This window comes from Solanum stenotomum, chromosome 8 (genome assembly GCF_019186545.1).
Source record: "Solanum stenotomum isolate F172 chromosome 8, ASM1918654v1, whole genome shotgun sequence".
Classification (NCBI taxonomy): Eukaryota; Viridiplantae; Streptophyta; class Magnoliopsida; order Solanales; family Solanaceae; genus Solanum; species Solanum stenotomum.
This window is the reverse complement of record NC_064289.1, coordinates 14,751,024-14,773,451: the sequence shown is the minus strand read 5'-3', so window position 1 is coordinate 14,773,451 and position 22,428 is coordinate 14,751,024. Positions and strand designations below refer to the sequence as shown.

Here is a 22,428-nt window from a genome sequence, read left to right as displayed (position 1 = left end):
TAGATATAATTATAATGTGGTGATGAAACGGAAGGTCATAAAAGAGAGAAAACAGGGAATGTTTTTAGTTGTAGCATGATACGATCATCTTTTAGGTTATGAATGCGCAAATATATATAATAGATTGTTATGACTTATCATTAGTTGGATTTTAAGTTTTATTATTTTTCTTTATCTGGAGGTTTTAATTCTTGAATCTTCTGCTTGAATTTGAGTGGTTTTGATGATATATTTTAATGAAGCTGGTTGCTATGCATTAGTCTAGCTAGTTGTGTTCTTACTCCTTTCATTGACCTATATATATTTTTCAGTAGATGGGCTGTTTTCATTCTACAGCAGCAAAGAAGTTCCCTGGATATGAAAATCCTGTCGTCCTTGCCTCTGAAACAACCTGTAAGTTATTAATTAACCTTTCTTCAATTGTTATTTTAGTGTGCACATTTTTATTCAGTTTGCCTATGAATTTTAGAGGTTTATGCCTTACGCCCATTTTTTTTTTAAACATTATTCAACTAGAAGAAATTAAGAAAACATTGTTTTGTCAGTTTACATTCTCTTTGTTAACACTCATATTATTTATCTTTTTAAAATTCTTTTACACTTTCTTTTTTTAAATTTTTGATAAGTTAGAGTTATATACTATCAAAAATATAAATCAATAGTCTAAAGTATTGACTTACAATTATTTTTTTTGTGTTTCTTCTTAAATTTTCAAGTATTATATAAACATATTAAAGTATTGTTATACCAACTTATTAATTTATTGTATCAAATTCTATAGTTCTAACTATTATCTTTATCTTTATGTAATGTTTGTCAACTTACTGTTTATAAAATTATGTTAACAATTTATATAATGATTGTCTAGTAAAAAAATGTTTCTCAACGTTGTGATAAAATCTTACCTAAGAATAAAGTAATTAAAAAACGAAGTCGAAGAAATCATTTTAACAAAAGATGTTAAGTAATAATTTGCATTTTAAAAGTTAAGAAAATAAAGTTTATATAGATTTTAGACATCTAATTAAAATTTCGCTTTATGCCTCAAATTACGTTGAGTCGCCCCTGGTTGATGTAAGTCAAAATCAATGACCTTCGATTTTGAATTCTTTGTCAGCTTTAAGATTAGTGATGGCAAATGGACGGGTTGAATAAAAATGGATTGGATTGCAACCTGCGTACCTAAAATAATACTTCGATATTCTAAACATAATTGTTACTGTTGAATAATAAAGACGAGTATTAATGTTAACTTAAGATATGTAAATACTTATTACCATAAAAGTGTTATCACTTATGAAATGAACAACGGCTAAGTTAAAATCAACCAATGTTTGAACCTTCTAGGTCGTTTGTCTTACTTACCCCCACGGCTCTTTGCACATCCTTGCTTATATGTTTTTCTATCTGTTATTTCTTCTTTTGCAGTTAGTGTAAGTGAAGTTGAAGCATTATTTGAGCTGTTCAAGATTATTAGCAGTTCGGTGATTGATGATGGGCTAATAAGCAAGGTAGTCTTCTATTAACCACCCAAATTGTGACTTTGTGCTGCATCATCCCAAATGTATTATTGTTTTCCTTATGACGAAGTACTTGTTTTTGTTTTTCTTATGCTTGTGAAAATCATGTTGGAATTGCAGGAAGAGTTTCAGTTGGCTTTATTCAAGAGCAAACAGAAAGAAAATCTTTTTGCAAATCGGGTACGTATAACTTTGATATGGAGCATGGTGTTTTTTTTTCCTTTGATAATATTATGCTGGTTTGTGTATGCTTCAATAATTTCTTTAAGTAAAATTAGCATAACGGTTATAGCTTAATATGTTGTGTCAGATAACTTCTATAGTGGTTCATTAAAATGTGGATTAAGTTACGGAATCATGTGATGACTTGACAATTAGTGAAGCTGATTAGATTAAATGTGAAAAGCTCAGAACTATTCTACTTTTGATGGGATATATATGATATATTAATTTGCCTTTTTGTATGCAGATTTTTGATCTCTTTGATGTAAAGCAAAAAGGAGTAATTGATTTTGGTGATTTTGTTAGAGCACTTAACGTTTTCCACCCAAATGCCCCACAAGAAGAGAAGATCGATTGTAAGTGAAACAAATGATAAATATAACTGTCTAGTTCTTTTTTTTCTATTCTTGCTTAACTGGCACACGTTGAAAATCCATCTTTCCGTTGTTGCAGTTTCATTTAGGCTTTATGATATGGATGACACGGGGTTCATCGAGCGACAAGAGGTATATATGCTCTAGTTAGTTTGTGTATGTTGAAAATGATCTACAAGATTCTTGCTATATTTGGTTTGTTTAAGAGTCGGAGTCCTCAATAAATAGATAAATAAATTAAACATCATGATGTTTACTGATTCACATCATGCTTTTATTGGTTTTTGGTATCTATATATCCAATATGTTTGCAGTCTTCTTAATTATTTGTGATTTTGGCAGGTTAAGCAAATGTTGATTGCACTTTTAGCTGAGTCTGAGATGACGTTGGATGACGAGACCGTTGAGATAATACTTGATAAGGTAGTTTACTGATAATTAATGACCAATTATAAGTACTTTCCATTCTCACCATACACAAACATCGGTATCTCTGCTTATTCTGTGTATAATAAAATGTTAATGGAACTGTTTGCAATTTATTCTCACTGTAATGTATAGTTGGCTTCTTGGTCAACCAAGAATAGAATACTGTAAAGCTTTTACTCTTTGCACTCCTAATTATAATCGCGTCTTCTGGAATTTTAATAATTAGTCAATGTGTAGACATTTTTGGAGGCAGACTCAAATCAGGATGGAAAGATTGACCTATCTGAATGGCACGACTTTGTGGGCCGAAATCCTTCATTATTAAGGATAATGACTCTTCCATATCTAAGGTATCAAGTTTTGAAAACATAAATATATTAGACATAGGATGCCTTAATCTCATGAGTTTTTTCTTGATGCAGGGATATAACTACTACTTTCCCAAGCTTCGTATTTCATTCTCAAGTTGATGAAGCTGCTACCCAACTATGAAGTATATATAGTTGAGGTCGATTCTCTTTCTCCTTACTCTGGTCATTTATTGATGCACCTAAGTTTGGTTGGGGAGTTGGAGCTCTTTTTCTAGAATGTAGAAAAACTAAAGGCGATCGATTAAAATGGGAACAATAGTGATTGAATCAAGAGGTTAAGCGAGCCTCATGTTCTTTTGTTAGCAATATCCTGCCATTTAATGGTGAGTGAGCAGGATAGTGAGGTTACATTTCAAACTGTTTTTGTTTTCTGTTTTGAGCTGGAAAATCTTGCGTAGCATAACTGCATGTGTAATGATAAAAGAAAAAAGTAGTTTCAAACTACATGTTGCTTATTGCTTCAGCTATAGTTTTATTTTGTTGCGGTTACTGTTCCTTTTCTTTGTATGCTTTAGAATGTTTACCCTATTATTGGTGATGTCTTTTTCTCCTAATTTTAAATCTACTTTGATATGTGTTACCTGGCCGAGGGTCTTTCGATCGGAAATGGTCTATTTACCTCGGGTACACTCTAGCCTCCCTAGCTAGGTGGGAATTTACAAGGTATGTTGTTGTTAGTTGTTTTGAAGAATTCAAGTGATAGTCACTAGCTGTGTTAAGATGTTTTCGTCGGTCATTTTAATCATTTACCAATTAATGTTTATTATAGAGATTTACGTACGCATAGGGTAAATATTTTTTAGATTGGCCGTGCATACAATTTTAACGTAGAACAATTGGTCTACCACATTTAATTTCATGACCACAAAATTCCCATTTTTTCTTTCTTGTCATCATTTTTTTATTCTCATTATATCAAGTTGGTCCAGTTTAATTTATCTCTACCCCTTTTAGCCTGCTTCCCCACTACCATTAATCTTTCTGGTGAGAGGAGGCAGGTTTTTTCACCAATCATTCTTCTCCTCTTATATTTTCATCATTTGCTTCAATTCCATTCACCGCTCGAACACGATATCAACCACTTCCTCGCGGGTGATGGGTTTGATCTTGTTTCACGTATCAAGACTCTCCTGCCCTGGTGTTGTATCGATCCTCGCCTCAGCCACGAGAAATCTCATCGTTATGATCGGTGGACCTAACTATAAACTTCCTCTACGTCGAATAGACAGCCTTTTATAACACTGGTCTTGATACGGTAATTTGGGATCTTCTTTTGCTTCAAATTATACAAGTTTTCTTCTCATCTTTTCTAGTCCATTTCCCATGACTTCCGTTTTAGTTTTGGAAATGTACTTATTTTTTCTTAATTAAACTAATCAAATCATTTGGTATTTTTATACCCTCCATCTAATTTTATATTAATGATTTTTTTCTCTATCTAGAAATAATTTAATTTTAAATTTATCATTTAGTCTTTATGACATGAATTTATATCCATAAAACTGTAATGGTACGAATTAAAAAATCTCTCTTTATTAGGCTAATTTAAACACATTTACATAAAATGAGATTGTATGGAAAAAAATGCGTCTAACAAAATAACGAATCGCATCACACCACATAATTAAGTCAGAATCGGAAAGACGCTTACTATACCAAGGAAAATGGGGAAGGATTGTTCCTAATGCAATATGAGGTGATTCAACACCTGCGTTTGTTGTTTCTATACTATACTAAAAAAAAATAAAAAAAAATAAATAAACAAATATATATATATATATATATATATGTGCAGAGGCGGACCCACATGCATCTGCGAGGGTGCACGTGCATCTGACAACTTTTAAAGTTTTTTTGTATATAGATAGTTTATAAAACGATAATATATTTGCTTGTGCACCCATATAACCAAAAGTCATATGGATGCACTGGTGGAAGTAAACACTTTGGACTGCAACTATGTGAGTTCGATTTTCGCAAGAGGTTACAATTTTTTGCCTTTAAAATCAGCTTTTCTTAACCGTTAACCTTTTTAAAAATTGTTCTTCTTTATTAATTTTTATATTTTTTAAATTATAATATTCAATATTGGTTAAAGGCAAAAAATAATAAAATTCAATATTAAAATTTATTGAGCCCTTAAAATTTAAGAGGCCTAAGCCTTTGTTAACCTTACCTTGAGTCACTCCTAGCCTTACTCTTGAGTCACTCTTAGTGGTGCTCCCCTATCTTCAAATATTGGGTCCGCCTATATATATATATATATACACACATAGTACTATTTATAAGCTTATTGTTAGATATCTCTTTTATTACCAAGATCATGCGGTTGTAAATTTATTACAAAGTTCAAATTTGTTATGTTTTATATGTTTAGTAATATAGGCTTATTTAGTGATAAGGGTGATTTTTCCGTAGAAAAATATCCATTTTTGTTAAACTCGAAAAACAAATCAATGGAAGTGAACTTAAACATGCAACTATTATTGTTACAGTTTACCTTCATCCATGGTTAGGTTTAATCTTATTTAGTGATAGGGGTTGATTTTTCCTTTAAAAAATATCCATTTTGTAAATCTCGAAGGCCAAATAAATCACCACAAATAAACGAATCAATGAAAGTGAACTTAAACATGCATCTATTATTGTTACAGTTTACCTTCTTCCATGTTTAGGTTTTGTGTGACATTATTTATTATTGAAGAAATTTCATAAATAGCTAAGAGTTAAAACATAATGAGTCTTTTTAATTAGTTATAATTTGTCTAATTTCGTAACGTAATCATAGTTTCAGTAGCTATTATACACATATCTCGCTGGAAACTTATTTATTTTTATACAAATTGGACTCTTAACTTAATTAATGAGGCGGTAATTTAAGTTATTAAAAAGAAAAACAATCTCACAAATCATGATTATTGTATCTAATTAGAATTTCTTACCAATTTTAATTTCTACCAAACAAAAGAGATGAATTTAAATTCCTAAATAAATATGTTAAAAAATGACTTAATATATATATATATATATATATATATATTCTCCTATTTTAGAAATGACAGTTTAAAGTACGAACACTTTTATATGGATGGTACTGTATGCAATAAAAGGTGTATATCAAAGATGGAATGAATAAGGGTAGCAGAGGAATTTACTTAATTTTGTTGGGTTAAATGATATCTGATTATAATTGGAATTGCTAGGTGTCTTCTTTAGGCTTAAATTTGCTTCTACAATTGTGTACGTGTCATTTTAGGATGCAATTGAACACACATCTAACTCTAACTTCTTTTTTTGACCAGTTTCATCATTTTCTAACATATTCCTATCTTAAATCAGTTCATGAATAGTAAAGGACTATCGTCTACTTGTGAAAATCGTTCTTATTCACTTATGTACAAGGTATTTAGTTACAACACAATGCTTGCATATGACTTGCTACAATTCAATGAATGAACTTCTACATGTAGCACTCCTATTATATAAGCTACTAATTAAGTTGCTAAAATCTGTCTCCTACAATTTCAAGCCAATCAAGAATTCACAATCCAAATCCCTAACAAGAAAAAGAGGCAAATGCATTTTCTGAATTTCTTAAAATCCTTTTGATTTTCAAGGTTAATTCTTCCCGTTCAATTTTATAGTGTATTTTCAATTCCATCTTCAGCTGAAAAATAGACAATTCCAAGACAACATAGAAAATTACAAAGCTTTGATAAGTTTTTTTTTTTATAGCTTATTTAATATTCACATTCTGCTTTGGTACAAATATTTTTATGATTACTTGATTTGATTATGTAGAGTAATGTGTCGAAATCAACACGAGTCTTTGAAATTGGAACCTTACCTTCATGGGGTACAACTCTTTTTTATTTATATGCAACAAAATTTAATTTTTTTCGTTGATTTTTGTATTTCACTCTACGTCTCAAGACATGTTATTCCACCTTTTAATCTTTATATTTGTCATTGTTGCTTGGTTGTTTATAAAGTTCATGATATCAACAACAACCAGAGAAAAGCTAATGTGGAAAATATTTTTCAAAATCTTATATTAAATGTTACTAATTCTTATCTTATTTTCTCGTGTGTTTGTATGGGAAACTTGAATTAACAAATAAAAAACTATTATATGCATCTTCATACCCACATGAGCACAAATGAAGTTAAAGCAGAGAAATCCTTTAGATTGGTTGTTGGAAGAGCACAATTACATTTTCCTGCACACATCGTAAGGAATGAACTTATACTATACCTATGTATAGAAAATTCTGGACTATGGATATTCAGTATCCATTTTTATTTTAATTATAGGGTGGCACATTTAGCTTTTCAATTACTATTGAAAGAAAACTTTTAAGTGTTTGATATGTTGGGTCTGTGTTGTGCACGGGCTTCACCTTGTAGTATATATATTTACACACACAATTATTTGAAATATACAAATAAGTAAATCTATCAAATATTGATATTATACAAATAAATAGCTGAAACGTATACTTGCTGATAATATATAAGTACAAAATAAAAAATTGTATACAATTGTTGAAAATATACAAATAAGAAGGTTTGAAAAAAAAAAAGAAATCCGCAACAAACATTGATCCATAAAATCATATACAACATAATGTAAAATGTATTGATAGAAATACAAATTACAAAAAATATACAAAACAAATTATATAAATACCTCAACAATGCTGAAATTTTATAAATAATAGCTAGAATGCATACTTGCTGATAATATACAAACACAAAAAATAATTGTATATAATTGTTGAAAATACAAACCAAATCTCTCAACAAATCGTAAAACATTTAAACAAAAAAATTAATTGATAAATACACATGAATCTATTGTATATTTACAATTGAAAATCTGAAAAACTTGGATGCGTTTGTATACCTCGAGTGATTTTTTGGAAGGAATTTGTTCATTCATAATTTTAATTGTATCCAAGGATAAAACTAAAAACCAAAAAAAATTGATGTGATGACCAAATACAAATGAAAAAAAATGAAAGTTGAAACCGCAATAAGTTTGGGTAGATTTGGATGAGACAGAAACCGAGTTCCTAGAGCTTAGACTTATTTCAGTTGAATGTCCTGTTTGAATATGGATTCTAGTCGTTTAAAATTTTGCATTTGTTTTAGCTGACTTGTCGAAGGCGTGACCTATCAAAATTTTGGATCTCTATCTTTTGGTTATGTTCGATGTTAAATTATTCACAATTTAAGATATCGTTTTTAGCTAAAAAAAAAGTTGAAATCACCATAAGTTGCCCTTAAATCTTTGCTGCACAATTTGAAAGGGAAAGAAGAATTTCTAACTTTTGTTGAAGGGAAAGAAGAATTTCTAACTTTTGTTGAGTGAATTAAGGAGAAAAATAAATAAGAAGATTATGGAGAGACATAAATTATATAACTTTGTAAAAGTGTAGAAACGAAATATACAAAAAATGAAACGTGGTTTGTGTAAATATGACTAAAAGTTAGTGGTGAGTGGTAAATTGTTCACTATAACTATGTTAAATAATTATGTAGTATATGTTTGCTTAGTCGCTTAATTTTTTCTCTTTATAAATGTATTAATTCATTTAATATTTAATATATATATTAAAATATTTAAAAACATTTTTATTTTAAATAATAATTTTCAAAAATATGTAGTATAATATAAAACCTAATTTCCTTTTTCTGAATTTTATATCGAATGTCAAATCATGAGGGCAAACTTGTAAAGCTACGTCTGAAGTCTGAACGAACCGACTTCACATGAGTTGTTACTCGCCGGCGGTGGGTGGAGGGGTGTGTTTTTATATAGCTAGGCGCTTGCAAGCGGAAATCGACGTCGTCTATGGCTAAAACTTTGAGTAATCAATCCATGGAGAAGATATCAGATAGGCTTTCAGGGCTTGATAACCTCTATTTCCCACGCGCTCAGCAATCGTCCGCCTCCACTGCCTTCCAACGCAAATCCCTCCTTATCGACCTTCTCTCTCGCGACACTCCCCTTTTTCTAGGTACTCTACTAATTTTTAGTATTTTTTTCTAGCGATTATAATGATCATATGTGTTTTATTTTTTATGTGGCTGATAATTGTGCAATTAACCTTGACCTCGTGGCGTTGCCAGAAATTCTGCTATTAGATTGTGATGGAACAACTTTTCCTCATCTAATCGATATGTTTGCCTTGAATTCATTGTTTCCTCCTCCCTCAAAATATTCAGCACTTTCAATTATAAAAGGAGACAACATTGCATAGTTGATATACATAGAATCAGTTCTGCTTATCTTTGGAGAAATCTTAGTATTTCGTGTTAGACCTCTTATCTTATTGATGCTTTATGTTTGTCAGAGTTGTTGAGGCAAAAGCACCTTAGTCTAGTGGAACGTTAAGGCAAACTGCAATTAGAGTCGTGAGCTTTAGCGAATAAAGGTGCTAAGGAGCAGATAGAAAAAATCTAATGTGTGAAAAACTGACTACACACAAACAACAGTTATTTAGATAAGATATTGAAGAGAAATATATGAGGTGATTCTCCCAGTAGGTGTACAGTTCTACTTTTATATCAAAAAAAATATATGAGGTGATTCGTGTCAGTTTAGCAAGCATAAAATGATTTTAAGTACTCAATGACAAATTTTCAGATATAAATTTCTAAAATCTTATTCCTTGATCAATTTAATATCCATTCTCACCGAAGGGTTGGTCTAGCGGCCAGTGAAGTGGGTGAAAACCATGAAAGATCATGAGCTAGACCCCAATAGAGACCAAAAATATTAGGTGATTTCTCTTCATTTGCCTAAGAGTTTTACCTGATGCCTATGCTAACATGAGATAGCTGTTACTCAGCACATGAGATAGATGGTACTCGGGGAAATAGTCGAGGTGTGTGTAAGTTGATCCAGACACCACCATTGTAATTTTTTTTTACTAATTCATTCAATGGATTTTTTTCATACTTATCTAGTGTCGTCGCACCCAAGGGTGTAGCCTAGTGATCAATGAAATGGATTGAGAACCATGAGGTCTCAGCTTCAAATTTCAATAGAGGCAAAAACTCTAGCCGTCTCTAGGTGATTTCTTTCGATCTGTTCTAGCCTTGGCGGATCGAGTTATCTAGTATGTGTTGCTTGTGGGAGTTGGCAGGTAAACTGTGGAATTAGTCAAGGTGTGCGCAAGATGGCCTGGACACCACGGTTATAAAAAAGAATTATTATCTAGTGTGTCTTGTTAAAGACAGACCACGAGCCATGAGGCGCAGGCCTTGTTGCATTGGTGTGAGCACCAGCTAAGAGAGGCAAAGCAGACAAGCTTCACTTACTATCTTGGTTTAAGCGCTCATCACTCGAGCCTTTTACTCAACACTGATGTTTGTTTAAATGTTGAAAGCCAGTTTTGAGAGATCAAATATTTCCAAACAAGAGAGTGGTCAAATATATAGATTCATTATATAGGGAAGAAGGCGTAGGTTATTATGCTCCAAATCATATGCACCTTGTATGGTTATTCCAACTGAAACTGTTCCTAGCACTTCCTCCCTCTTTGTAAATTTGAGGGTTCAACTTGTAAATGCTTAGGTTCCAGTAATGGGCCTATTTGATTGAGCATGTTATTTGGGTTGTTTACCTCACTAAAGGCCTAATATCTCATGTGCTGAACTAGAACTTTTAGCTTCATTATCTTTTAAATGAAGAAACATTATAAACTTCATTAATCTGTGTTTCTAAATATCTCTTTGTTGATTATTGGAATCTCAGAACGTTATGGATCGCAGTTAACATCAGATGAGCTAAATGAATTTGGAACTATGGAAAATGATTATGAAATCAATTGGCATCTGAATCGCCTGCGAAGTGTTATTAGCCCAACGCAAGATGATCTGAAGTCCAAATCAGTTAAGATTAAGAACAGACGGCGAGCATATCTGGACAAATTGGTAAGTGATGGACAGTACTTTTCAGAGGATGCAATGAGGGAAAGAGAGCCATATTTGCACCATGAGTATATAGGGAGGTTTCAGGATCCAAGTGGGAGGAGCATGGCAAGACCGGGGGAGCGATGGTCTGAGACACTGATGAGGCGGTCAGAAGAGGCAATGCTTGTCAAGAAAATTAGGGATGAGCAACAGAGACGAGGCGTGGTTCAAAGTGATTGGATAGGGTTTGATAATCAGGAACTTGAGAAGATGGAGGAGGAAGAGGAAGAAGAAGAAGAAGAAGAAACCGAGGAGGAAGAAGAAGAAGAAGAGGAGGAGGAGCAGGAGCAGGAGCAGGAGCAAGACAAAGGTGAAAGGGACATCTCATCTAATAGACAAGAGGTAGTTGTTGTACCTTCTCTCACTTTGTAGATAATATACACTAAAATATTTGTTGGGTTTGCTGGTTATTTGTAATTACATGCTAACTTGCAGGCTATATTCAGTAGATATTCATATTTGTCTTGTGTCTTGTTATTATATTGCATTTATGCCGAGGGAATTATGGATGATTGTCAATTGAAAGACATAATTTTGGTCATGTTTTGTCAAATATGGCATATTCTTTTTGTAGTTTTGCAACGATTGAGTAGGAATGGGATATCTGTTGGAGGTACTTTAGTATTGTGTGGGGGTTACAACACAAGGAGTTCTTTTAGTTAGTCTTCATAAAAATAAAGGAGTTCTTTAAGTTAGTACTTTCCCTAAAGTGTAAAAGTGTTTTAGCTTCTGGGAGTCTATCTTAAGCCTAATTCATTGCAACTTCTGACTCACTTATCTTTGTGATGTTCTGCGGTAACATGTTAACAAACTCTGGAGAGCTATGAAGTTATACTTCGTAATTGCCAGTTGGAAAGTCCTACTAGTGTGCCTTTAAATGGTGTCAATTTTTATTTTTATTTTTGGGGGGGGGGAGGCAAATCTGAATGTACTATTGGCAACAGTCTAACTTAAAGCCGCAGTGTTTCCATTGAAATTGAGAAGTAAAAGTGTGATGTAAAAAGGGATATGAATTTTTAGGTCTCTTCAGCTGAAAAACTGATATTTTAAAGAGCTTTATTGTCATAAAAAAAAAACTGATATTTTAAAGAGCTTTATTTTGCCTTCATATTCCTGGAGATCAAGTTTTCAAGTGTTATCTTGTTTGTTAGCTTATTTGGTTTATTCGGAAGTTTTTTAGAAGCTCAAGTTGGAGTCGTGTCAACAGGGAGCTCTCACCATTATCATTCTCCAATCACTGTCCATTATTGCCTTCCAGTTGTAGTGAAGCTTTGTAGAGGTTCAAGTTGGAGTTATATTTAGGTTTTGTTGAATGCATGCTTGTTTGTCAATAGTACCCTCACAGAATATGTTCTCAAAGTATAGACCATTGTCTTTTTGTTTAGCCTGTTATCCTTAGTAGGCTTTCTGTTCCTATTACTTATCAGAAAATGATTTCTTTCCTATGTGAAGGTTCACCCAATCAATCTTGATGCTTCTAATGACGTGCCATCAGAAATGAGAAGAGCTGCTGTGATGGAAACTTTATCAACAGAGGAGATGCAAGAACGACTGGACCAGTTTTCTTACATCATGCAGGAAAAGTTTTTATTAGGAGAAGATAGTCTGGATTACTCAAAAATTGATGAGGATGAGACCTTGGATGATCACTGGATGAAAGAAGCAAATTATGATGCTGAAGAAAAGTACTTTGATGATGACTGAGCTTTAATTACCGAGTGGTTTTTAGCTTTTGATACTACACAAGTAGTCAGTCAAGTACTCATCTTGTTTGAGTTTCTATCATGTATATGCTGTTAGCGTGTATGCAAATATGTTTAGGTTTTATGTGGCTGAAGGGAGTTTCTATAAGGTCATCGATGGCTGGGTTTGGTTTTTGAAGTTGCTTCCTATCCATCTTCTTGTGTTAAGCTTACAATTCCTTAATATATGGGATTAGCTAGTAAATTCACATTACAATTCAAGCAGCTTTTCAATAATCCTTAGTTGTGGAACTAATGAGATTTATGTAGAGTGAAAGATGCTAAAATTCTAATATGCCCAAATCGCAGAATTCTGAATTATTGTACTAGCATCAGGTTTATGTCAATTGATAAGATAGAAACATTAGGGGATTTTGAGAAGGTTCCTAATTTGGATTTATTTTATTTGACTTTGTACGATAATAGTGAATTTATGAATCATTTGGGACATAAATGGTTCATAATTAGACATTGTTTTCTTTTGGGAGTTCCTATTTTTATTGGTCAACTTCTATCATGTTGAATTGTTGATGTAGAGTGAGTGGCTACAATTCCAATCCCACACAATTTGTACATTTTAGATACTGGATTTGATTTATGCCTAATCTTGCAATTGCCTTTAATAGGAAGTACTATTAATCTGAATAATTTGATCACTAAATCAACTTCAATCACCAGTGCTCTCTGATTCAAGAAAATAAAATGGAAGAGCAACCAATTTAATCCCTTAAATTATGTTGGTGTTTGGTCATAGGATTTGAGAGTCTGATTTAAATCAACGTTATTTATGAAATTTGCATAAAATTATAATTTCAATTTTCAAATTCTAAATTCTCCGAAAAGTAGGATTTGAAATTTCAAATTGTGATGTGAATTTTTTTCAAATATAAAATTTGACTCCATAAATTTATATTTTACAAAAAATAAAAGACTTAAAATTTTAGAGTTTAATTGACTCATGTTTGACATGTAGAGTTTGTATGTAACATGTGTGTGTGGTGGGGTGGGGGGGCGGGGTTCTATCAAATAATAGCTAGTTACTATTATAGTTGATTTATCAATGGCAACAACATCAGCATAAGTGTAGTCTCATAATGTGAGATGTTGGAAGCGTAGAGTGTAGGCGAACCTTAGCTCAAGAAAAAAACAGTCTAGAAAAAGAAGTATCAAAAGTATGAGAAACAATAAATAATACCAAAAAACAACATATAGTAACATAACATAAACTACAACAAAATAATACGATGATTGAGATACAAGGAACAATAGATTGTAACAAATATTAAAGGTCAGGAAACTACTAAAACAATACTATGACAATTAATATGAATAGAGCGCGAGACAACTGTCACCTACTAACCTTTTACCTTAATTCGTGTCCTCCACACTCCTATATTCCATGTCCTCTGTAAGCTGAAATTGCATCATATTCCACCTAATCACATTTCAAAATACTTCTTAGTCTACCTCTGCCTCTCCTTGATACTTCTTTGATCTATCTCTACCTCTCTTGAAACGATTCATAAATAACCTCTCACATCTTTGTACTAAGACATATGTGTATCTCCTCTCCGACATCTTGTCCTCTGCTGAAGCTACTCCCATCTTGTCCTAGATATCTTCATTTCTAATTATATCTCTTTTAGTATGCATGCAGTTCTATTGTAATATCCTCATGTACACAACTTTTACCTTGTGAACACGAGAGTTCTTAATTGACAATTACTATGCCCCATACAACTGAGTTGGTTTGACCATCATTCCTTAGAACTTACCTTTCAGTCAGTTTTGATGGCATCTTCCTGTTACACGGGGCTCTGAGTGCAAGCCTCCATTTCACCCCAACAGTGAGTGACATTCTTGTTAATGCTTCCATTTTCTTGAATAATAGATTTAAGATACTTGAAATTTTCTCTCTTTTGGATGACATATGTATCAAACCTTACTTTCACGTTAGACTTATGTGTTATCTCACTAAACTTACCATTCTAATATTTTAAAATAATGAACAAGTAAAAATGAACCAAAAGAATCAACGGTAATAACTAAGCTGATTTTAAATCATGTCCAACCGGCCCTAAATCCAAAGGATATAAGATGTTACAATTTTGGCAAATTGACATCCACCAAACAAAAAGATTCAAAGTTACTGGTGAAGTCATCAGTGACAAAGGTTACACGTATACAATCGCACCACGATAAAATAGATGTCCAAGCGACGATACACTAGCATTACCCATCCGAAAAAAATCGCCCAAGCAAAGCATAGCAAAGCTAAGCTCTTCCCGCCGGTGTTTATTTATCACCTTCTCCGGTCACAATTCCCTTTTTTTCTCTCTCTAAAACAAATCACCAATAATCATAGATTAGAGAGAGAAAATGGGATAACCTTCTATCTCCCTTCAATCCCCAACCAAAACCCTAAGTTTCTCTCTCCTCATTTCTCGGACATCGAAGCCCTAGGGTTCGAGTCCTGTTGTTTAGTTGTCGTATAAGCTGAGGAGAGAGATATGTACAAAGAAAGAAGAGTTGGCGGTGGATCGAAGCCGGAGATGGGACGTGTAGGTGATAGGAAGAGATTAAATGAAGCCTTGGATAAGCACTTGGAGCGCTCATCTCCTTCTACCTCCACTACTACTGTCAGGGGTACTAATGGAAAGGATCATCGCTTTGCCTTGTCCAAATCCAAGGACCAGCTCAGAAACTCTGCTCCTCCTCCTCCTGATAATAAGTGCTCTGATGGTATACACACTTTATTTTCCTTACATCCTATTTTATAATGGTAAATTTCTAGGATAGAGTTTAAAATGTTAATGCATATATAGAAGCATGTATGTAGTGATTGTGGAAGAATTTATTCATAAGTGATTATGTAAGAAAATGTTGAAGTGATGGTTGAGAAGTTCAATATAGAAAATATCACGCTAGAGTTTTAACATTTGGATAGCTTAAGGGAATAGTTTGAATTCTTGGAAGTTGTACAAAAATGGATGTTAGACATTTTAGATGTTCCGAAATGGAATGGAAATAGTCATATGTATACTGTATTTATGTTGGTTGTTATCTACTTAAAGTTTTAGGTTTTAGAGGTTGAAATTTGGCTGCACAATTTCATTTTTACTTTAATGGTTATGAAAATTAATTGGGAAGAGTAATTATGATCAAATTACATTTTAAAGCATGATGAGAAGATCAGGAGTCTTACAAGTGTTAAGCTTTTTCTGCATTTGGTGACATTAAAGCTTCATGTGGCACCATGTTGATTCTAGTGTTAGTGTTGTTATTAATGGCCATCATCATATCATTCACCCTCCTATCCTCTACCACTTGCTCCCTAAGTTCCCTGTCTACTAAAATGCCTACTCCATTCCTACTCCTCGAGTTTCCTAGTACCACAACTTAAACCTGACTACATCTTTAGCCTTGGTTCCTACCAATTTGGTTTCCTGGACACATGCTACATTGATCAACATGGTGCATAGGGACCACTTCGAGAGGATATGATGAAGCACATGGATTTTTTGGCTTTGGGGATATAAATGACGGAGGAGTGTAACTTTTAGACTTCACAGTAGCTTTTGAGCTGGTCATAGTTAACTTGAGCTTTCATAAGAGGGAGGAACACTTGGTGACCTATCGTGGTGTATAATACACCGACAGATTACCTGCTCCTTAGGAAGTGTGATAGAGATTTTCTCAGAAAAGGAAGTGTGGTAGAGATAACTGCGATGACTACAAGGTTATTCCGAGCGAGAATCTTACAACCATTATAAGCTCGTGGTTATGAATTTCGATATCAAGAGAAAAAAGAAGAATAGAACTGCATATGACCAGCCAAGGATTAGATGGGGAAGTCTGACTGAGGCCAAAGCTCAGGAGATTAGGGAGAAGTTGGTGACTATAGGGGCTTGGGGCAGTGGTGAGTATGCAAATAGTATGTGGGCTAGTACAACTGACTGCATCAGAGTAGTAAGTCCCTGATATATTCTGATAGAAGTGTTAGTTCAGCATGTTCGAGACTTACTTGGGAATAAAAGGATGGTATCGCTGCAACATCACCTATCCATTTGTGAGATATGAATGAAAACAAACTTCTACTGTTATTTCAAAGAGCGGATATGCACGTAACAATAAGCTTATAATCAGTAAAACAACTCAGACTTATCTTCCAGGATGAACATAGTAGATTTGTTTAGCTATAATAAGTGAAACAATTCAGGCGAATCTTCATGTTTTTTTGCTCTTTTTTTCTTTTGGCACTTCCTAGGGTGGATCATGGATGAGCATTTGTCACTTGCATGAGACTAAGCCATGCCATTTATTTTGTATCTGATTGCTTTATGAAGTCCTCACATTAATTATACTTGAGGGTTACAGTTAAGGCCCTGATGTGGGACTTTCCTCCAGAAAAAAAATAGAATATAAAAATACAAGGCCCTGATATATCCTGATAAAAAGAACATAAGGTCTTGATATAAGACTCGTGTTTAGAGATTATTATGACATTTACCCTTAGAATTTTCCAATTCAAGAGGATGATCAGTCTGTGAGATACATAGTTAGTAACATGCATTGAGTTCATTAAATGAACATTAGAGAGTGCACTTGACCTCAGCCAAAAGGTCGAGAAAGATTTCATTAAATGAGCATTGAAGAGGAAGATCACATGTATTCATTTCTTTCTCCAATTAGCCAACTGATGGGGTTGATTTTTGGCATACTTCCACCCTATTTCTCTTCTAGTTATATGCAAAACTAGACTCGTCGCTCTTTGAAATTGAAAAAGAAAAGGGATGTCAAGAAAACCTAGTCTCCTCTTCCCAGTTTCCACTAGTCAAATCACTCCAGATGCAAAGGTATTACTTCTGCTTTTTAATGGGTACAACAATCAACATAGACTAAAGTGAGAAATGCATCTCTAAAGTACAGCCCTTCGAGAAAGATTTTGAGAGCTTGCTAGTAAGTAACTTGAACCCTATAATTTTAAAGTTGCAAGGGTCAATGCTCATCTATCCCCTTTCCACGATCTTGGCTAAAAAGAAAAGAGCAACAATAATAGCGAAAACAATAAAATTTAACACAAATAGAATATCTTTTTTTAAAAAAAAATTAAATAAAATTGAAACACAAGTAGAACATCTTAAATAGCTTGTTCCTCATCCGATCCTTTTATAGTCTTTTTTTTAGATGGTAACAAATTTTATATAGTCTAAAAACACAAAGGTTGTACTGGCAATAATTACTGGAAAATGTACCAAAATATACATCAGAAATTTCTATCTCCTTACAAAGATCCTAGAGCATCTAGAATAGCTTCTGAATCTCTAGTGATTCTTGTTTTACTCCAAAAATAAAACAGCAGCACATAATGCATTTTTATCTTCTGGATTGAACTACCATCTTCAAAACACCTAGAGATCCTTTCTTTTCCACATAATCCTTCTTTAGTATTAAAAGTTGGTAATAATAAGATAAAAGTTTGAAAATTCAAGAACTTCAATTTGCTGGTTTTGACCAGTGAATCAATGAACTAGGTGTTTTAATAAGGAAAATATAGGTTTAGTCCATGGGATCATCTGAATGAAGCACCTTTTAAATTTCCCACACACTCCAAAAGTGCTTAAAAGCTGTTTTTTGGCTTGAAAGCACTTAAAATAAGCCAATCAAAACAGGCTCTTAATCCATAAGTTCTTACGAAAAGGGGATTCATATCTTATAATTATAAGTTTTGCTAAGCAGTTTAATTGATTTTGTCCAGTTATGAAACTAAATTTTCTTGTAGTTTTTACTTGTGTTTTCCATTTGCAGCAGAATCTGAAACAGACAGTGAGGCATCAGATATTAGTGGTTCTGATGGAGAAGACACTTCATGGATCTCATGGTACTGCGGTCTACGTGGGAATGAGTTCTTCTGTGAAGTTGATGATGACTACATCCAAGATGACTTTAACCTGTGCGGTCTAAGTAGCCTCGTACCATATTATGATTATGCACTTGATCTGATTCTCGACGTCGAATCTTCTCATGGTGAGTTTTCTCTTTCCATATTGTGACCACTTCTTTCTGCTATGTACTGTGATTTGCAAATTGCACATCTGAGTATCTAAGGTTTCAATCGCTGTCATGATTGGCTTGTTCCTCGCTGTTCTCTTAGGGGTCGTTTGGTAGAGTGCATTAGATAAAAATGCATGCATTAGCTTTGTGTATTATTAGGGGTCGTTTGGTAGGGTGTATAAGAATGGTGCTAAACAGTATCAATAATGCTTGTGTTATTTCTTATCCATTGTTTGGGTTGGTGTATTAAAAATAGCATGCATTGCATAATTCTTCTTAAAATATTTAATTACAAAGATACCCTCCACAAATATAATGGAATAGATGTAAAAAAGGTTTTGAGGGGAAATTGGTTAGTTAACCATGCTAATGCATGCATTAAATCCCCCTGCATTACTAATATCATGGTTTTCCATGTATTAGTAATACACAAAAGAGTGTATAACTAATGCTTGTATTAGTTATACAAAGATTGAAAAAGTATACCTAACAAGTTACTATTAATACACAAAGCTAATGACTGTTTTGTACACTTTTTCAACCTATTTGGTATTAAGGTATGTACAACTAATACATGGAAATCCACGGTATTAGTAATGCAAAGGGTTTCAATGTATGCATTAGCATGGTTAAAGACATAGGTGCCTCTGGAGAAAACCTTCTCCACCTACTTGTGGATGGTATTTTGTAAACAATTTTTTAGAAACTATGCAATGCATGCTATTTTTAATACACCAAACCAAACACTACATAAGAAATAATCTCAGCATAATTAATGCAAGCATAACTAATGCACTATTTTTATACACCATACCAAACAACCCCTTAGTCAATAGCAGTTGTAGTTGAAGAAAATTAGACGGACCATATTACAAATGGTTTGACATTTAGAGAGATTTGTTTGCCGTCATGGATCTTAGCTGATATTTGTTACTCTCAGGTGGAATGTCTTAATAATCTGTATTGCTAGCATTAAGATGATTGTTTCATTACTAACAATTAAAATAAAAAAAGAGATGATTGTTGTATTAGTTTCCCATGTGTATTGTTCTTGTCGTACTAGTATGCATCTGGATGCTTCTTATGCTTTGCTAGTTTGAAGGTAATCATGTCTTCTTCTGAGAGTTTAAAGGACGCCAGAGAGGAGGTGTATTTGTATATAAGTTCTCTGAAAGTAGAGGTTGTGTTGGTGACTGTTCAAAGTGAAATAGTTCCCCAGCTTGGACTGAGAATAAAGACTGGTTTTGTTGACTTAACGTCATGTATAATTTTATAATCTTTTCATAAATATGCCAAGTGAATAATCTACCAGTCGAAGAAACAGTATTAACATTGGAACTGTATTTTGTTGAAAGTAAACATCTTATTTCGGATAAGACTGTTCAGAGTGGGGTTTGTGATTGGTATTTTCTTATATCTTAGAGGAGAACTTTGGCATTTTATAGTTACCACAATAGTAATTTTGAAGAATTTTCTCTATTTAAGATTTTAGCAAATTAGAGATATGTCCTTGTTCTGAGAAACATTTCTCCATGCCATTATAGAAGTCATGTTTATACCGTTAGGATTTAAAAAGGTCCTCTGCCTGTTATCTTGTGGTAGTTCCTCAAAGGTCCTATGATCGATGAGAATACCTGAAATGTGTAGGTGATATGTTTACAGAAGAACAGAATGAACTAGTTGAATCAGCAGCAGAGATGCTTTATGGTCTAATACATGCCCGCTACATCTTGACAACAAAGGGACTCGCTGCTATGGTAAGAATTTTTGTATCATTGAAAATTATATGTGGTCATAGCTATAATAATTGGAAGGTATCTGGTCTTTTCAGTTAGAGAAGTACAAGAATGCTGAGTTTGGGAGATGTCCAAGAGTTTACTGCTGTGGACAACCATGCCTCCCTGTTGGCCAGTCAGACATTCCTCGACAAAGCAGGGTGAATATATACTGTCCTCGATGTGAAGATGCGTATACACCTCGGTCAAGATATCATGAGAGTATCCTTTTTGTTCTGCTTTGTTATTTCTTAATGCAACCATCAACATGCTGTCTGCATTCCCTCATCTTGCCCTTTTCCTTTCATCTGAAATGTGTAAAACTAGGAACTTGAATTTTGGCAATTTGAAAACAAAAGAATACATGAATGTGGTTTGCACGTCTCACCTACCATGAGAAGATTAAATGATTGGCGTATTCCTTTATCCTTGCCTCTTTTCTTTTACCTCCATCAAATTCATTTTCTTAAGTTCCCTGTCATTTTCTATTTACTAATAATCCAGAAAAAGGAATCTAATGCCTGTCTTTTTCTTTAAGGTTCAAAAGGTAGTGCAGTTCAAAATCTATTGTCTTGTATCTCCCTACATTGAATTGAGATTGGATCTTTCATCATAGTGAAAAGTTTTAGAGGATATTGGTGTTATGAGAAAATTGGGATGTTTAATTTACCTTAGAGTTGGCAGCAATTTTTGTCATGTTAGCTTTTATTTGGGTCTTTTAATACTGTCAGAGATTTATATGCCACTAGATAATATAGAGAACTTCTAGTATTTTTTAATTTATTTTATATAATATTGTCCTGAGATGAGCTTAAGTAGAGTTACAATGTCAACGAGGATAAATAGTTAACCCAACTTGTTGGGACTGAGGCATAATTGTTTTAGTAGTATTTTCGATATCGGAAGATCTTAAGAGTAAACAGTATCTTATGTTGGAACATTTCTTCCACAACTGCCACCATGTTTATTTTTCTCGTATTTTCTTTTAAGTACATCAAACAAGTTGGACATATTTGAAAAGGGAATCAATCTGTAAATACTATTGAATCTATCCGCGACACATTTAGACATTTTCTCTCAAGCAAGGCAGGGATGATATTTTATTTTCTCCTCTCCATTTTTGCATATATATCAATGTCTCTTTTGCGTTTCCTTTACTATGTCAAAGACATTGATGGAGCTTACTTTGGAACCACATTTCCACACCTGTTCTTGATGACTTATGGACACCTCAAGCCACAGAAGATTTCTCAGAGCTATGTTCCCAGAGTGTTTGGTTTCAAGGTCCACAAGCCTTGATCCTGATAGTGACCTACTGGCGATGATTTCCTTATTAATGTGCTAGCAGAGGTAATGCTTTTAATAGCACATCTAGAAATTGTAAGGTTCTGTTATAGGTTTTATTCTCATACAGGCTTTTGAAGATGCTGTGTGATAACAAATTAACTTGAGCTGCGTTTATGTATGAGGACCAATTCTCCCTTGCTACAGTTTGTGCCTGTGAGAATCTCTCAAGACTGCATTACAAAATCTTTCTATGTCAATGTACACCCAAGTATCGTAACTTGGATTTGACACATGATACTATTTTGTACGTACGGTGGACTTCTGGCCTGGGGTTTCAATTGACTGTCTGTTCTTTTTGAGTATACGTGATGTCTTTCCCTTTTGACTTCTAGCTGTGCATTATTTTACTGGGTGAAAGATCTTATGTGCTGGTAAATAGTTTAACTTCTGCATTGTGGCAGTCATTAACATTCCGGTTTGGTTAGGTTTAATGGCAAGATCCAAGTGCTAACCACCTTATGCACAGAATCCTTGGACCTGCAAAATAATAGCTACCAACTGTATAACCCTTATACGATTTAGTGCCCGTTTGGATTGGCTTATTTTAGGTGCTTTTAAGCCAAAATAGCTTTTAAGCAGTTTTGAAGTGTTTGGGTAAAGTTAAAAAGTGC

General features: G+C 33.5%; 3 protein-coding genes across 6 annotated transcripts; all 3 read left to right on the top strand.

The window, feature by feature from the left end:
- Positions 1 to 314: 314 nt before the first annotated feature.
- On the top strand, positions 315 to 3,037 carry LOC125873532 (calcineurin B-like protein 1). Its single transcript, XM_049554448.1, has 8 exons — positions 315 to 393; positions 1,429 to 1,511; positions 1,641 to 1,700; positions 1,990 to 2,098; positions 2,196 to 2,248; positions 2,459 to 2,539; positions 2,783 to 2,895; positions 2,968 to 3,037. The coding sequence occupies exons 1-8, from the start codon at positions 315 to 317 to the stop codon at positions 3,035 to 3,037; spliced, it is 648 nt and encodes a 215-aa protein (XP_049410405.1).
- Positions 3,038 to 8,650: 5,613 nt separating this feature from the next.
- Positions 8,651 to 12,746, top strand: LOC125874744 (uncharacterized). Its single transcript, XM_049555756.1, has 3 exons — positions 8,651 to 8,939; positions 10,682 to 11,241; positions 12,352 to 12,746. Exons 1-3 carry the CDS (start codon positions 8,774 to 8,776, stop codon positions 12,601 to 12,603), a joined length of 978 nt encoding a protein of 325 aa, XP_049411713.1. The 5' UTR covers positions 8,651 to 8,773; the 3' UTR covers positions 12,604 to 12,746.
- A 2,114-nt stretch (positions 12,747 to 14,860) lies between these two features.
- On the top strand, positions 14,861 to 21,938 carry LOC125872835 (casein kinase II subunit beta-3-like). 4 transcript variants are annotated; one of them, XM_049553636.1, is made up of 5 exons: positions 14,861 to 15,383; positions 18,453 to 18,668; positions 20,358 to 20,452; positions 20,527 to 20,692; positions 21,639 to 21,938. In XM_049553636.1, the coding sequence occupies exons 1-5, from the start codon at positions 15,152 to 15,154 to the stop codon at positions 21,767 to 21,769; spliced, it is 840 nt and encodes a 279-aa protein (XP_049409593.1). In that variant the 5' UTR covers positions 14,861 to 15,151; the 3' UTR covers positions 21,770 to 21,938. The 4 variants fall into 4 exon arrangements, with proteins under 4 accessions (XP_049409593.1, XP_049409591.1, XP_049409592.1 ...); XM_049553634.1 differs by having other exon boundaries at positions 20,343 to 20,452; XM_049553635.1 differs by having other exon boundaries at positions 18,450 to 18,668.
- The last annotated feature ends 490 nt before the right edge of the window (positions 21,939 to 22,428 follow it).